General features: G+C 54.3%; 1 protein-coding gene across 1 annotated transcript in view; it reads right to left on the bottom strand.

Annotated features, from left to right (window-relative positions):
• Positions 1 to 433: 433 nt before the first annotated feature.
• The window catches only part of CRHR1 (corticotropin releasing hormone receptor 1), a 29,634-nt gene continuing 13,786 nt past the window's right edge, over positions 434 to 16,281 (bottom strand). The window contains exons 3-13 of the mRNA XM_040617691.1: positions 12,245 to 12,364; positions 10,872 to 10,957; positions 9,640 to 9,746; positions 9,122 to 9,242; positions 8,702 to 8,855; positions 8,389 to 8,449; positions 7,447 to 7,519; positions 6,139 to 6,224; positions 4,256 to 4,391; positions 4,015 to 4,056; positions 434 to 2,844 (exon numbers count right to left, since the gene is read on the bottom strand). Of these exons, the coding sequence (XP_040473625.1) occupies positions 2,704 to 2,844; positions 4,015 to 4,056; positions 4,256 to 4,391; positions 6,139 to 6,224; positions 7,447 to 7,519; positions 8,389 to 8,449; positions 8,702 to 8,855; positions 9,122 to 9,242; positions 9,640 to 9,746; positions 10,872 to 10,957; positions 12,245 to 12,364 (1,127 nt within the window). The 3' untranslated portion in view covers positions 434 to 2,703. The remainder of the gene's footprint in view (positions 2,845 to 4,014; positions 4,057 to 4,255; positions 4,392 to 6,138; positions 6,225 to 7,446; positions 7,520 to 8,388; positions 8,450 to 8,701; positions 8,856 to 9,121; positions 9,243 to 9,639; positions 9,747 to 10,871; positions 10,958 to 12,244; positions 12,365 to 16,281) is intronic.

The raw sequence follows: 16,281 nt of genomic DNA on the forward strand, positions 1-16,281 counted from the left end.
CAGAAAGATGTTTGTGTCTGAATTTCACTCGTAAACATTGATGTATGAAATGAAATTCGAGTTTAATTGGCCCTCCCTCCTACTGCGAAGCACATTACATTTTTATTCTGTGTTAGCTCAGCTGGCAAGAGGAGAACATCATGGAGAACCTGGAGTTTCTCTAGCCCTGATGGTACTTGTGTGGGAGACCCACACAGGGTGCTCCTCACCCCTCCTTAGACGAGATGGTGTTGATACCTTCAGGAGGAGCCTGTATCCCACCTCTGTGCTATGGGCAGGAGCACTTAGCGTAGAAGAGGAGACAAAAAAGCCCCCAGCTGCCCCAGGGACCTCTGTGGCCAGCGGGATGCTGAGCCCACTGCATCGTGAGATGGAGAGTGGCTGTGCTGGGGTTGTCTTTTCCAAAAGATAAACATGCCCCAAAAGTCCTTGTGAGAGGAACTGAAGTAATTTTAATCAAACAAGGCTGAGAATACACACACTTCTCCAGCTACAGAAAGCAAAGTCATGTCAGTCAGAGCAGACCATCAAGAGGAGAAGGAAAAAACAGTGATGGGAATACAGATGATTCTGTTTGGGTTTTTTTCTTTGGTTTTTTTCAATTTCCAGCTTCTTTTCCATCAAAAATGACCCCGCTTTAGAAAAATCCAAATTGAACATGTAGCACATCACTTTTTGGTAACACCACTTATATGTATGGTGAAAAAAGCTTCCTGGGGCATTTCCCCTTCTCTGTAGCCACCAGCTGTTTATTAACTCCTACCAAAGCACCCAGCAGAGAAATCAAAGTGACCCACAGTGGGGACACACAAGTCTCCTCCTTGTAGGGCATCAGCAGAAAGTGGCTGTAAAGCTGGGAGCTGCCAAGTTCCCCATCGTGTAACACCGGGGGTCCTTTTCTCACCCACATATTGGATAAGGGGCAGTTTCTGGGACCGGTGGTGATGGATGAACTTGTACAAGGACCGAAGCCCACCCCACGTGCAGGGGAGGGTCCTCGTTGTGGTCGCTGTCACACCGGGAGCTGTCGCTCTCAGCACGTTGTTGGAGGCGATGGGGTAGTTCTGGGTTTAGCTGCACAGTAACCATGCAGGTTGGAAATCTCAGTGGGAGGGAGAGAGGAGGAGTTTGCTTCAAACTATTGAACTTCTCAAACGTTTAAAGAAACTGGAGGTTTTTGCCTCTGCCTCCCTTTAATGAAAAAAAGAAAGATTTTATTCCTTTCTGGTGGTGTATCCTGAGGAAATCACAGAGTCCTACAATGTCAGAGATGCTTGAATCTCCCCAGGGCAGGAAATGTTTATGCCTGTTCTTTATAGTAGGGAAACTGAGGCACAGAAGTGTGAATGGACTCATGCCAGACCCTGTGGGGCTCCAGTGGCAAAATCCCTGGGATGCAGAGAGCAGACTTGGCTCTAACATCTCTGGCACCCTCCCCGTGCCTGAGCATCCCTAGACTTCATATGGAGTGGGGAAAACCTGGCTCTGAGGAGGCCAGGGCACAACCCTCCACTTGCATGGACCTCTCTGCTCAGCTCCTTTTGGACCACATGAAACAGGGCATCGGGGGTGGATCAGGGACTTGGCAGCTGCACAGGAGGTGATCTGAGGTCCCTGGCATGGGGAGGGAAGTTGCTGCTCCTCCAAGGCACTTAATCCCAGTGTTGGGAATGATTTGGCCCCATCCCCTGTGTAAAAGCAAGGAGCAGCTTTGGCACCGAGCCCGCTTGCACAGGTAAAAGCAGGGCAGGGAGGAGGGGAGCAAAACCACGGCATGTCCCTACGGTAGCTGCCCCTGGGAAGCTCAGCCACTGCCTCACTGTGGAGGTCCCTCACCTTTCCATCCCCGAGCAGGGGCATGGGCCTGAGGGCCAGGGGCTTTGCAAAGACCTGCAGATCCATCTGGGCTGGACCAGACCATAGGATTAACTAAACCTCACGCCTTCCTTCAGACCAGACCTCTACCATGTGGCTGTTCAGAGCCCCTGGGACCCATCCCCACCCCTAGCGAGGCTCCGTCCCCTCTCCCACCCCATTACTCTGCCTCACATCCTCGGTGTCGAGATGAGAAATGACCTGGTCAGACCAAGCGGCAGTTACGGGACATCCCAGGGACGCAGCAAGGGGCAGGGGAAGGGCTGGAAGGGCTCAAAGAACCCCGGTGGTACAAAAACACAGCCACATAAAGCAACATCTGAAATCAGTCCAGGGGCTCTTCATCCATCCCTCATCGACCCAGAGGGTTTGCCACCCCATCATGCACTCACTGGAAGGCTGACCCAGCTTCCCAAGGGATTAGCCCCATAAACTGTCCCAGCAATGTCCTAGTGTCCTGTCACCTCAAAGCAGTGACAAACTCAAGAGAGGCAGTGATGGGACGTGGGGCATCATGCCCAGGATGGAAGCAGGCAGGGAGGCTGCTGCAACCTCTCTGGGCTGTCCTGGCTCCTTCTGCCACCCCAGCAGGTCACAGTGCTGCCAGGGAGATGACAAAGCAGCACCCCAGCTGTCCTGACCCACAGGGCTGCCCCAGCAAGGGGGACAGGAGCTTCTGCCGGGTTTCCCATATCCGCGGCGAGCTGGCGTGCCCTCTGCAAGACCAGTGGGTGCAGGCAGGACCTGGCCCCTGTGCTGCTCCGTGGCAGGGGTCCCATGCAGTGGGGACGCCAGCTCCCCCACCCCGTACGGCAGCTCCCTCCCCGCTCAGACAGCCGTGGACTGCTTGATGCTGTGGAAGCTGACGCGGGTCGGGGAGGTGGGGATGGACATGGCCCGAGCCACGCGGGCGCGGATGGAATGTTTGTCCTGCCATCGGTGCCACCGCTTCCGTACGGCTGATCGGACCTGGGGGAGTGAGACAGAGAAGGGGACATTAAGTCACCACACAGCTCTCTGAAGCTGTCCAGGGGCATCGGCCATCCCCAGCCTTTCAACCAAAAATGCTATCAAACCCCTGCAAAGTTCCCTGGGGGCAGGGAGGGTCCTGGGAGCCCCTGTCACCTCTGGGGACACCCAGCCTTGTTTGATGTGGTGCCTGTGAAACGCAGCCCTTGCAGTTGTGAAGAAAGATGAACCCAACTGACGGTGCCTTTGAGCACAAAATGGAAATTAAAAGAAGAAGTAAATCTGAGCGGGGGCTCTGCAGGGAAGCCAGCACCTCACCCGCTGCATCGGATGCTGCAAGGGGCTAAGAGCGGTTTGAGCAACGGTTGGGGAAGTTTTATGGCTTGTCTGGTTCATACTAGTGGCATTTCTTCAATGTTAATTCTGCCCTACAACAGCCCACGTGCTTTGTATGGCAGGTAAATAGTGAAGAAATGCCTTTTCATCGGCTGCAGTGTGGGATGGCCCTGGGAGATGGGTGCTGGATGGTGCAGTTGGGTGAACACCAAAATCTGCCACCAGCCCAGCTGGAACTGAGAGATGACAGAGCATGAATTGCATGGTGTGACAGCCCTGGTCCCACCCCTTTTCCTCCTGCATCAATTGTATACTATTTGGTAACAAAGCAAGCTTGCCTGGAGCAAACTCTCCTGAGCCAGCAATGGTGCAAGAGCATTCGGTAGGAGGCAGAGGAAAGAGCTGCCCAAATAACTGGCCTCTGCTCTCACCTCCTTTGCTTTCTGCTGTCTGGGTTTTGGGTCGGAGCCTGGGAGGTGCCCTTGCCCATGTGCCAGGTACCCACATGTTTATGGGGATTGCCTTGGAGAAGGATTTCCCAGGGATGGGGGGACCCCTGGCTCTTCTGCTGCACCGAGTCACACAGATGCACCCCTAAAGCAGCTGTTCTTGGGGGTGGATTTCCCTTCTCCAGAGGAGGAGACTGCCAGTGTCCATTCCCCTCTGGGCACAGTCTCGGGCTGCAGGTATCCCTGGAGCCAGAGGTAAAGCACCAACGCTGACCAGCAAAATCCTTCAGCTGGGGAACTGGGTGCCAGCACCCTCCAAGCCCTGTGCAGGGGCTTGGATCTGCCTGCAAGGAAGAGTATAGACCCCCCAGCCCCCAGTGCTCACCTCGCTGTTCAAGAAGCAGTAGAAGACAGAGACGAAGAAGCCCTGCAAGGAGACAAGCTGGAGTCACTGTGGAGCTCCAGCCAGCAGGCACCCCAGGCTCAGAGGCTTTGGAGCAACCCCAGGGTTTGGGGCTGTCTGGTTTTGGGAGGGGGCAGAAGCAGGGCAAGGCATCAGCCAGGACAGGCTCCTCCACACCTCTTGGTGGGGGAACTGGGACGGGGACTGGTGCTGAGGACCATACCTGGAAGGACTCCAGAAAGGAGTTGAAGTAGATGAAGACAATCCTGGAGATCTCATCCTCCCCCGGGTTGACAAAGAACAGCATGTAGGTGATTCCCAGCAAGGGCAGCAGCACCAGCGTGGCCTTGACTGCTTTCCTGGGGAGAGAACATGGACCTGAGCTGCCGCAACATAGCCCTGGGCACCAGGACTCTCCCCATCCCACCCCCAGCACCAGCACGGCTGGGATGGGACTGGCTGGATCTGGGCAAACCAGTGACCGGGGGAGGACAGAGCAGAGCTGAGCTGTTTTCCAAAGTGATCTCCAAGTGACCGGGCTGGTGTGAGCACTGGGCACCTTCTGTGGCTTCTCCATCCACAAAAGGGCAGTCGGTAGCGAAGGCTTGACCTTGAGCTGGCGTGAAATGATTACTTGGCTGATCTAAGGCTCAATTTAAAAGGAATTAAGCGGGGTAAAATAATTCACACCCTTCAATATGGGTTTCTGGAAAACTCAGCTAATTAATTTGATATCTTTTTCTTGATAAGATTACAAGTGCAGTTTGTGGAAAGTAATATTGCTGGTACAAGAGTGAGGGAAGGATTTGGGCTTGGCATCTCATTCCTTTGGATTAAGGGACAAGAAATTTTGCTTAAAGATCCTGGTAATGGACAAATTCCAACATCAGCTGAACACAGGAAAAGTCATCCCTGGCAGGGCTGGGCTGGGCAGGGATGGGGCCTGGGACCTGTCCTGCATTGCTGGCCTGGAGGAGAACCACAGCCACTGACACAAACTGGCAGATGGCACAGAGGAGCTGGAAGTAACTGAGGACATGAGCATCTTCAGGCTGTCAAACTATGGGACAGCACATGCACCGGTGCACTTCTCCAGGGGAGCAGCCATGTAGCAGGGGATCCATCAGCTTTTCACCAAAAGCCATCGCCTAAGGTGAGCAGGAGCCCTCCAGGGCTATCCCTCGTCTAGTTTAAGCATGACTGAACAGTTTGTAAGTTTTTTCTGTCCCACAAAATGTTTATGGGAAATGAAAATGTTCTGCCCAAGGGTGAAAAACGTTCCCTGCCAAAATCAGGCAAATGCTGGAAACCCAAAAGTCTCTCAGAACTGCTGAGGCCAAGCAGCCTATTTCAATAGCCTTGATCTTTGCTCACCCCAAGCTGAATCCTTCATCCCAGCTCAATACTCCCAGATGAGGGAAGCTGGCATTTCCCAATGACAGCATCCAAATTTTTCCAGTCTCAGCTGAAAAAGCCACCCTCAACCCCAAACCTGCTTCTTTTACAGTACGATTCCCTGATTCCTGCCCAGAAAGCAATCCAGAGAGGAGCACTGAGGAAGACCAAGGTGTCTTCTCCTGTTCTGGGTACTTCAGATGGCTGCTCTGACTGTGAACCTCCCAGGCTGTCTGCAAAATATTCCCCAGCAGGGAAGGGTTAAACTTTCCTGCCCTGTGCTGCTGGGAGAGCTTCCTTCTCCTTGTGAGGAGGTGTTTGGGTGGCATCGATTCATTCCTCCTTCCTCAGCCTTTGCTTTGCTGCCAAGTGTGGTCCAGTTCTCACCTCTGTGCCAGGGTTTGCAGCTCCGAGCCCGGGCAGCTGCTCGGGTCCCACCACAACGGGCTTTTGCCAAGGGACTCTGCTCCCAGCGGCTGCCTTCGATGGCAGATCCAACCATCCATGTTCTCCATCACAAAGCTCTCCCTGTCCAGGATTTTTGAACCAGATGCAATAGCCACATGCCTCCGAAAAGCATTTGAGGTGCTCTTCGCTGTCTCTCCATGCTCCCACCCCCTTGACATTTAGCTGACGGGGCTGTCCCTGTCCCCTGTAACCATGCTAAGGAAGTTTCTAGATCTGCTTTCTGCAGGGTCATCACGCTCTTACCTGTACTGGATTGTCTCTGACGTGGTTGAAGCCCGGAGCTTTGTCATGAGGATTCGGACGATGTTGAACAGAAAGATAAAGTTGATCTCGAAGGAAAGGGGCACCTGGTCAGTGTCTGCTCCCCCAGCCTTTCCTCCCATTGCCGCAGCGGAGGGAACGGGCTGTGCCAGGGGGAATGGGAACGTTCCCTCTTGACCCTGACCTGCTGCCTTCCACGCACTGGATCAGGGCATCTGCGTTTATCGTTTTTAAAGCACTTTAGCAATAGCATTTAGGAGTGTTTTCAAGGGAGAGGAGCAGTAGGGCACGCCAGGAGGTGAGCAAAGAAGGGCAAACATTAAAGGAAGGGCTGAAGGTGAAAAAAATCGGAAGGGGAGGAGGAATAGAAGGCAGCCAAAGGGATTTGGGGAGAATGGCTGCCGTCGCAGCAAGGAGCTGCTTGGCCGCTCTCCCGGCTGCCGAACTGCTAATGAGGGCACAGGAAGGCGGCACCGGGAGCGGAGCACAATTGACACAGATTAGAAGTGGCCGGGCTACCTGATGGGCTGGGAAATGAGAAGACGCTCAATTATTCAGCGAGGCTGTTTGGTGCTGGTGATTAGCCCTCCTTTGGGTTTTCTCAGCATTGGGCAAGGAGGGAGGGAATGCTGTGGGACCTCGTGCGTGGCTTTCCCCCTGCCAACACAGGTTGGACCCCTGCCACTACTGCGTGTGGCTTGCCACTGCTGCTCTTTGTCCCTTCCCAAAAGGGCAAAGCCCCGGCAAATTATGCTCCCTATAAGCCCTGGTTCAAGCATCACTGCTTAGCCAAGGGACAGGAGAGATGCGATGTGGATCAGGGAATGGAGCTGAGGTCCCCAGGCTGCTGCGAATGCTTGGCAAAGCACCAACCTGCACCCAAAGCACCAACCTGCACCCAAAGCACCAACCTGCACCCAAAGCACCAACCTGCACCCAAAGCACCCAAAGCACCCTGCCAGGGCAGGGATGGAAGGACTTACTGGCACACGTGGGAGTCTGCCAATGGGAGCATCCCTATCCGAGGACTTTCTAGTCCACCCCAAGCCGGCAGGATCCGTGCCCGCTATTTCCCATCAGGGGTTAGGTGCCCAAACTGGTGAAGTTTGGGCAAGGGGAGCCGGGCTTGCAGGCCGAGCGGCATCACTGCTGTGGGGCTGTGTAACTGCCAGCAGCAGGGAGAAGCTCAGGACGGGGGCAAGACCCTGTTTGGGAGCAGCTGCGTCCCACGTGAGGGGGAAGGACCCCATATTTAGAGGGGATTTAGCGAGCAGGGCGCTTTCCTCTTACCAGCAGCACCAGGATCATGGGGCCTTGGTAAATGTAGTCGGTATAAATTCCCGCTCGCTTCCCAAACCAGCACCTGCGAGGCAAGGACAAGCGGTGTCAGGGACAAGCCATGTCGGGGACAAACCTGCAGCGTGAGCAACCTGGATTTACTCCTGCCCTCGCACACTCTCTGTAAGTCACTGTCCATGGGGTGAAAGCACTACAGCTTCAACTGCTGTAGCCCAGGAACGCGGTATACGGAGGCGCATGAGGGTGTTCATGGGCTCCGTGGGGATGTGGAGCTGGTTACTGTAGAATGGGCAGGGACAACCTCACAGGCACACAGGTCTGGGCCGGCTCTGACCCCAACAAATCCCACGGGAGCTCCCACACGTGTACCCGTGTCCTGGGAGCACCTTGTTGGGCTCTGTTAAATCGGTGTCGTGCCTGCACGTAGCGCAGGGCTGCTGAAGTCAGGAGACAAAACTTGCCCTGGAAAACAAGACGAGCTGCCGCTCATCCAAATGGTCTCCTCTGAACTTCCCAGCCCGCCCGACGAACTCTCAGGTGTCTGTTAAGACCTCCATTAGCAAGTCCCTGTGAAAATGGCTCAGGTGGCGGTGTTTTGTATCTCTGCCCATAGATTAAATCCCAGCTCCATTTAGCAAACATGTTGTAGGAGCTCGGGCTTAATCTTGCCTTTTCCCCCTTAAACATCTCATTTGCCCTTTGAAGAGAAGAACGCAGCAGCAGGCAGCTGCAGGCAGGGCGGCAGAGAGCCTGAAGGTGGGATAAAGGAAAGAACAGAATAATATTACCTTTTTTGCCTCCCACCCTTTCCATGTACCCTGCCTTGTGCCAGCCCTTCCAGGCAGGATCTGTGCCTGCTGCAGCCCCTGGCACGACTGATCCCTGGGGAGCTGGGACAGGAAGGAGAAGGGGAATGAGAGCAATCAGGCTCACTTCTCGTTGTCGTAGTACAGCTTCCCGATGGCCCAGGCGACGATGATGGGAAAGGGGATACCTGCAGAGGAACACGCAGGTGAATCTCAGGGGTGCAACGTTGCCACCAAACTGTGCTGTAACAGGGATTCTCTCACAGAGGATAAACCATCGAGTGAGATGAATTGACCGTGCAAATCCCATCTCCTGCTCCCAGCAGCCTTTTTGCAGATATTTGGGTGAAAGAAGAGCTGGAGCAGAAGAGGGAGGTGGGCATCACCCATCACTCGACCCCTGCACACCCGGTGGGTGAAGGGTACGTCCTGGCACTTACACCAGCCGATGCAGATGAACATCCACTTGCGGAGCTTGTCCGTGGAGTAGGTGAGCACGATGGCCGTGTGCAGGTAGCAGCCCTCACCGAACATCCAGAAGAAGTTGGTGACATGGAAGTAATTGTATGCAGCAGTGACCAGGCGGCACCAGACCTGCCAAGAGGGTTAGGAGGAGACATGGAGGCTGAAGAGAGGAGCTCTGTGTTACGGTGGTGAAACATGCACAGAGCAGCACAGACCCCAGCACAGCAACTGAACCCATGATTCTCACAAGCCTGAGTTGTCCTGCAGCCACCAGGAAGCCCTGTTTGGCCCCTCAAGCTGCTTTTATGGCCTCATCTTTAGGATCCTCAAGCTCCCCACACACCCCAGCCACTCGGGGTGGGCTCCGACTGCCTGCCTGGCAAAGCTGCACCTACCACATTGCTCTCGTGCACCTCCGGGTTCATGGTGAGCTGCACCACGAACCACGTGGCATTGCGTAGGATGAAGGCTGTGATCAGGTTCCAGTGGATGATGTTCCTCAGGCACCGGATGCTCCTGGGGAGGGGGGGACAAGGGACCATCAGAGCATGGTGGGTGGCTGGGGGCCAGTCACACGTGGGCTGGGGGACACGGCTGTTTGTGGAGCTGCCTGTCTTTGCTGGGACCCCAGGGGTAAGCTGCTGGGGCTGCGCCCTGGGTAAGGTGGGCAGGATCAAGACCAGGAGGTGGAAGGCACCAAGGAGGACCCACTGCATCCATAACAGAGTGTTTCAAAAGAGGAGCAGGAGGAAAATAACCCTGAGATAGACATGATCCCTCCAGACTGGAGAGCAACAGCCATGGGGGAGGATATGGCAAAAGACAGGGGCTGGGTACACCCCCAGCCTGTGGGGGTGATGTCTCTAGGCTCACCCCCCCCAGCAGGAACATGGCAGCGGGTCGGGTCACTCACCGCAGGCGCATGAAGAGGACGAAGGCCACGAGGAGGGCCCCCAGCGAGACACAGTGCCCCAGGTAGTTGATGATGACAGCGATGTGGTAGTGCAGCTTGCTCTTCTTCTGGTGGGGGGAGATGGGAAGGGGGTCAGCAGCAGCCCTGGGTACCACCACAAACCCGTCACCTCTGGGAGCCCCACTGCAGATGCTGGGCCCTTTTTCAGAAAGCAACTGGAGCCCACCTGGTGCAGGGCAGTGGAGAAGGGCTGGAAGGGGACGGGGCTGTTTGGATGGGGCTAACGTGGGCAGGAGAGGCACCAACCTGGCCCTGGCAAAGGGCTCAAGCATTTCACATCCTGCCCGTGCCAGGGCAGCTCACTGCTGCTGCCCCTACATCAGCCCTGCTCAGCACGGGACATCCCCAGCCCACCATCTGGGGAAACCCTGCTGTATCTGGTCCCAGCTCACTGGCAACGTGGCATCTGGTGTCTCGGTTCATTCCCAGTTGCCCTGAGGGCAGCCGAGAGGCTGGGATGAATTTGGGCAGAGGGAGCAGGGGATCTCAGGAAGGTGTGAGTGATAATTAAATTAATTGATTGCTCCTGCTGTTAGGCACTCATCCAACCTGTGAATTAGCAATTAACTGAGTGAGAAAACCATTCCTGGCAAGAGATATCAGCATCTTAAATACCAGAGGTGGTATCAGCTGCAAATGAACAGCCCATATCTCTTCTCCTCTGCTCTGAGGGGGGGCTTGACCTACTCAGGGGCTTATAATTCTTGTTCTCCATTTTTTTTATCCCTTTCAGCTTCCTAAACGTCTCCTTTATTTCATTGCTGACAGGGAGGGTTGGGGTTTACACTGAGAGCTTGGGGCTGGGGGAGGCTGGTGGGGCTGGGGGAGGCTGGTGGGGCTGGGGGAGGCTGGTGGGGCTGGGGGAGGCTGGTGGGGCTGGAGGGCACGCTGATCTGCACCCAGCAGCCCTGGGACCAGGAGACCTGACACTGCAAATCCTCTTGGATTTTTAACAGGGATGGAAACGGGCATGGCTTTAACTTTGGCAGGGAATAAAAATGCAAATCCAGAAAGGTGTGTGTCACGTATACTGCATGCCACCTTTTATCTGGGGTGCTGCCACAGCCCACAGCTCCCTTGGGCTATTCCTGGGTGCTGTTGTTCTTCAAAACTCCATTGTCTGTCCCTCACCCTCCCCCAAGAGCCCAGCCAAGGGACTACCAAAGTCCTACCTCTTCGCTGAGGATCTCCTGGCACTGGGAATAGTTGACCCGCGCTGCCCAGCTCCCGTTAGCGAGGCATTCCCTGTAGCCATTATCTGAAAGAGAGCGTGTCCGTCGCACAAAGATGTGACCACCTGGTGGCTGTCACTAGTCAGGTGTCACTGGCATCAAACCAGTGGCATCTTTTCCTTTAGAGAGCGTGTCCGTTGCACAAAGATGTGACCACCTGGTGGCTGTCACTAGTCAGGTGTCACTGGCATCAAACCAGAGGCATCTTTTCCTTTGAAGCCAGCTCAGGTTGCAACTGCAGAACCAAAGCCCTTGGACCATTTCAGACCCACTCAAGGGCTTTGGGTCTGCACCAGCTCTGCCCCTTGGCACTGGGGGACCCCGACACCTCCCACTGCCGAGATGCAGCGGGAGCAGCACTAGTTCCACTCTCCTTTTCCCCTCCTCTGTGCTGTTTGCTCAAGCCATCACGTGCCACCCTGCTAGCGCTGCTGCAGTGGCAGCATGAAGTTCTCACTTCTCTCCCTGCATTAGGAGCTTTTTTTGCCTCCCAGCCAGGATGGTGAGTGGTAAGGCTGTTTGGGAAGGAACAGCCACAGCAGCCCCGGGGCAGTATCCAATTAATGTCAACAGTGGGGTGATGCCAGCACTGGGACGATGCTGGGCTTCTGCTATTAACAGGAGAGACCATGAGCCTCATCAGGGTGATGGGATGGGACAGGGATGGCAATGGCTCTTAGGCAGGCAGAAGTATGGATTAATGCAAAGAGACTCGTGCAACGGCCTAAGAAGTCCCACAAAGCAAGAGCTGCATGCATGCGATCTTCCACTGCTGCAAAGAAAGTGTCGGAGAGAGAAATAGATGTTTTCTGCAGGAAGCAAGATGTTTCTTTCATCAAAAGCAGCACTTGGGTGGTCAGAAACTCAGCCATGTGCTAGGAATGGCTCTGGGCACTTTTCAGATGTCTTCACTTTGTCCCCAGCTCCCAGCACATCATTGGCAGTGACAATGCAGCCACCCGTGCCGGGAGGGGACGAGCCACGAGGTCCCCCAGTCCCTGCTCAGCTGGGGTTGCCACCTCCAACAACAGGGCAGGCTCGCTCCTCTCCCCCTGTCCCCAAGATGGGGACACCAGCCCTGTCCCCCTTCGCAGGGGCATGTCCAGGAGGACCTGCTTGTAAAGCTGCTGCTGTGAAACCTCCCTCCCTGAAATTCGGGATATGAGGGTGGGCTTTTTTCTTTTTTGGCTGATGGATCCCACAGAGCCCCCGGGGGGCTCTGTACTCATGCCCCCACAGCCCCTGATGCACATGGCTGACTGAACTCCCCCACCCTTCGCCCACCGTGTGCCCACCAGCGCTGGTCATCTTACTCGTGGTGTTGTACCGCACGCCATAGAAGTACTCGGGGCAGGGGCGAGCTACCAGCTGTCCCACCGCGCTCCGGGGCCAACACGTGCCGATCAGGTCTACCGAGGCGTTGCACTGGGGACCTGCAGGGAAAAAGGGTGGAGGGTTAGTGGTGGTCTGTGGGCCACCATGAGCCACCTCCAGGCTGTTGAAGGGCCAAGGTCTGCCAGGAGAGCTGGAGCTGTGGTCCTGGCTGAGCTGATGGGTTGTTGCAAGCTCGGCCCCCCTAAAGACCCTCATGGCAGACACCAAATGGGGTCTGTGCCAAGGTTCCCCAAGGGCTGGTTGATCCATCCTGGCCATGACTATTGCCCTGGACCTGTCTGAGCCCCTGTAGTAAGCTCAGCTCTGGCACAAACCTGGTTTTCTGTCCTGGCTTCCCAAGTCAGCTTGGAGTTCCCTGCCTCTGGTCTTCCAGCCCTGCTCCTTTCTTCAACCATGGCTTTGGCATCCAGCCCCACAACAGCCAGCAATAAGCTAGATATTCCCTTTTCTCGTGGAGACTGCAGCCTGGTGCTGGTGGGATGCTCCTTAGGGCCCCTCCAATTCTCTCACACCTCCTGGCTGCAGGAGCTCCTTCCTAGCTGTTCCTGTTGGTCTCTTCCAGCCTTTCCCAGGAAGAAAACTCCAAGTCTGCTGCTGCTATTTCAGATTTCAAGCAGGACTTGTGTGCTTTTCCCAGCTACACAAGTATGCTAACGTAGGCATTAGGTAGGCCAGATTGCAGGCTTTTTTATGTATAATTTGTATATATTTAGAACAACATGTACTGTAGCTAAATATGTCCTAGCTACATTTCAAAGTGAGGTTGGAAGCAGAGCGGCTGTAATATCCACAGAACACAATCCTTGACAAGCAGCAGGCAGATGGGCAGCAGAGCCTGGCAGGGGCAGAATTCAGTGCAAACCACTCCTGGGTACCAGCAACGCGTGTGCTGTCAGGGCAGAGGCAGGCGTTGCCATTTCTGAGACAAAACACCCCAATTCACAGCTCTGGGGGTGTAAACGCAGCGTTTCCTCTCCACCCGGACCCGATTATTTGAATGACTTTCCCAGAACTTCCAATGGATAGAGCTGGCTAAAGAGTGACCAAGCAAAATACTGTTTTATTAATATGATGAATGTTTTCATGGAGGAATATCTGTTTTCATTGGTTATCTGAAAAATTAGGACCTTGGTTTCTTGGGATGTTCTCAGAGCAAATTTTCCGTGCAAAGGAAAGGAGGGTTTTCCTCAAGAGTCTTTGCAAGGGAAAACAATTTCCAAGCACGTGAGCTGGGGAAGCATCAGAGCATGGTGAGCATTACCTTCTGCCTTCCATAGCTTGTGGTGAGAAATTAATTTTAATGGTGACCTTTGCTTTTAGGTTTGCTAATGTGTATGGTTGCTGCAGCAACCTTCACTTTCAGCTAACTGGTTTAAGCTTGTCTTTCTTAGGAAACAAGGTGCATTTAATCACGCGTAGTGTGTGTGTCTATGCGTATCTGCATCCATTAGTGTTTGTTGAGCTCCTTAGTTGTTTTGACCCGAATCTGACAGAGAAATAGAGGGTCACAGAAAATTAAGTGCCTGTATAAAAATTTTTGATAGTATTTATCCAGGTAGGGAAAAGACAACAGGGAATTGCTTCAACTGAGGACAAAGTTATGTTGCAAGCGCTCTCCCTGTTAGCCACCTGGGAATTCACCCATGTGAGATGTTGCTTGAATATCTGGAGCAGGAAAAGCTTCACTTGGAATAACCCAGCACAGAAAAATGGGGTTTGCACAGTCCCAAAGCCCAGAGTAGCTCATGCAGTCCTTGAAAACCCTCCCTGCGTCCAGTGGGGCTGCACACAAACTCCATTTTCTCTCTGTCTTCTCATGCCTCAGTTTCCCTCCCACGTCCCAGATGCTGTGCTGGGGCACAGAAGCAGACTGCTTGGGGTGGGGGGCAAGCAGGAAGACTCAGTAATTAAAAGTCAGTAGAGCCAGAGAGCAGTAGCAACGTACCCTCTCCATCAGTGAAACAAAACCACAGCGATGCAATTAAGAACCAAACCCAAGACAGATTCAAGGAAATGATGTGGTCAGATAAAGGTGGCATCATTCTGCTACACATCTGCTCAAGCCTGGATTTATTATCTCCGCATTTCTCCAAGGAACTTAATTTACTGCTGCTTGGCTCTGCCATCAAAGCGCCGGTGGACGCCCACCAGGTGACAAAAGGAGTGGATGGCTCTTGCAAGTCCCCCCCGTGGCAGGGCTGCAGCGTAAAGGTGGAGCAGCATCACCAGGAGATCAGTCCCCTCCTCGTCCCGTGGGTCAGGATTGTGGGGTGGGGTGACAGTTGGGCTTGGGGGCTGCCGTGGATGAGCAGAGCAGCAGGTTGTGGCAGGCTCCTGGGACCTCGCGCTGTGCACAGCAGGCTTTGCCCCAGCACTACGGTAGGCAGCGTTGTGAGGTCTGTCCCATCAGTTTTTAACCTGGTGGGGGGCTGTAATATTTTTCCTGGGGTCACACCGAGAACCGCCTTGATGAAGAAAAGCTGAAGAAAGCAGATGCTGCTCTTTCTGCTCTCTCCAGCACACACGGGGGGCGGGGGGGGGAAAAAAGAAAAATCTCCTGCTGGGGAAGGGTTAAGTAAAACAGCGAAGGCGATGAGTGCGGTGAGGGCTTCGACATCCCTCTGCCCAGCATGACAGTGTGCTCCAGCTGTTCCCCAGTGGCATGAAGCCTCCAGCACTTAGAGCACTATTTAGCATGGAAATTATATGTATCAGTGCTAAATGCTTTCATATCTGCTTTGCGGCCCATCTGTATTTGCAGGGGGATTATTCTCCCGGTTCTGCAGATGCCTGCTCCAGCTTCCTCAGCGCCGCTGGCTGCGCAGACACTTTTGGTCTTTGCAGCTTTACAGCAAGAAAGGTCAATGAATTTCCTATCGGCACCAAGACCCCTGGTTTGGCTCCCTCCTGCACAGAAGCATGACATTTGGGGTAGGAAGGAGCCGCTCCTGCTTTAAGACAGGGAATGTGGCACTGGGGGAGTCACTCGAGTCCCTTCGCGCCGTTTCATTCGGGTTGTGCTGCTTTGGAGCCGTACAAAGCGTTTGCTTTCTTCTGAAGAAAAAAAGTACCTGTCCAGGGACTTACACTGGGACAACTATACCACAATAACTGTCTCAGGATAGCTGTAGCAATATCCCTCCTGTTTATACAAAACATCCTCCTCCAGCCTGCTTCCACCACTTGGGAGGCCCCTGGGATGGCTCCAAGCTGAAGCCACGCAGCCATGTGAAGCCTGGCAGGGAAAAGCTCTCCAGTCCCAGCTAATCTGCCAAGAGGTTTTGAGCAAATTTAAAGAGGATGGAACATGTTTATCCTGGGCCAGCACCACCAGACGTGTGGCCACAGTGCTCTTGAGCCAATGCCAGGAGGTCTGAAGTGTTACTGTACCGTCAAACCATTGCTAGGGTGATGTGAAGAGGACTAAACCAAAGGTGGTGCTGATACCGCCGTGCTGGTAAACACGTCCTCATCTCACACGGGGCAAAGCTCTGCACCAGCGCAGCATCCCGGCTGGCTGCTGTGCCCCCAGTGATGCTACAGTTGCCCCAGGAGCGAAGCTTCTCTCTCCTTGTGCAATGCAAAGGGGCCAGGAGCACTGGTGGGAATCTGAATCACAGGCTCATTCCTGTGGTTGGGAGCGATGGGGTTATTCACCTAAGGTGTCTCAGGAAGCTGAGTAACAGCTGAAAGGTGTGAGCTCATATCTCTACCTGTCCTGAGCTCTTACTCAACCACAGTTATCTCATCCCATCCCTGCAGCCAGCGTGCAGAAGGTCCTTTGTCCCTCCCAGGCAGCTCCACCACACTGGTGGAGCAGGAGGAACCATTTCACACCTTATTGCCCCAAAGCCAGGGCCTTTGGGGGATGCCCAAGGAAGGGTGGCTCCATCCCAGCTGTGGAGTCACTCAGGTGCCAAATGCTTGAGTAACACCTTGAGGGAAACGGCACTGG

This window comes from Falco naumanni, chromosome 18, assembly GCF_017639655.2.
Source record: "Falco naumanni isolate bFalNau1 chromosome 18, bFalNau1.pat, whole genome shotgun sequence".
In the NCBI taxonomy this organism is placed as follows: domain Eukaryota; kingdom Metazoa; phylum Chordata; class Aves; order Falconiformes; family Falconidae; genus Falco; species Falco naumanni.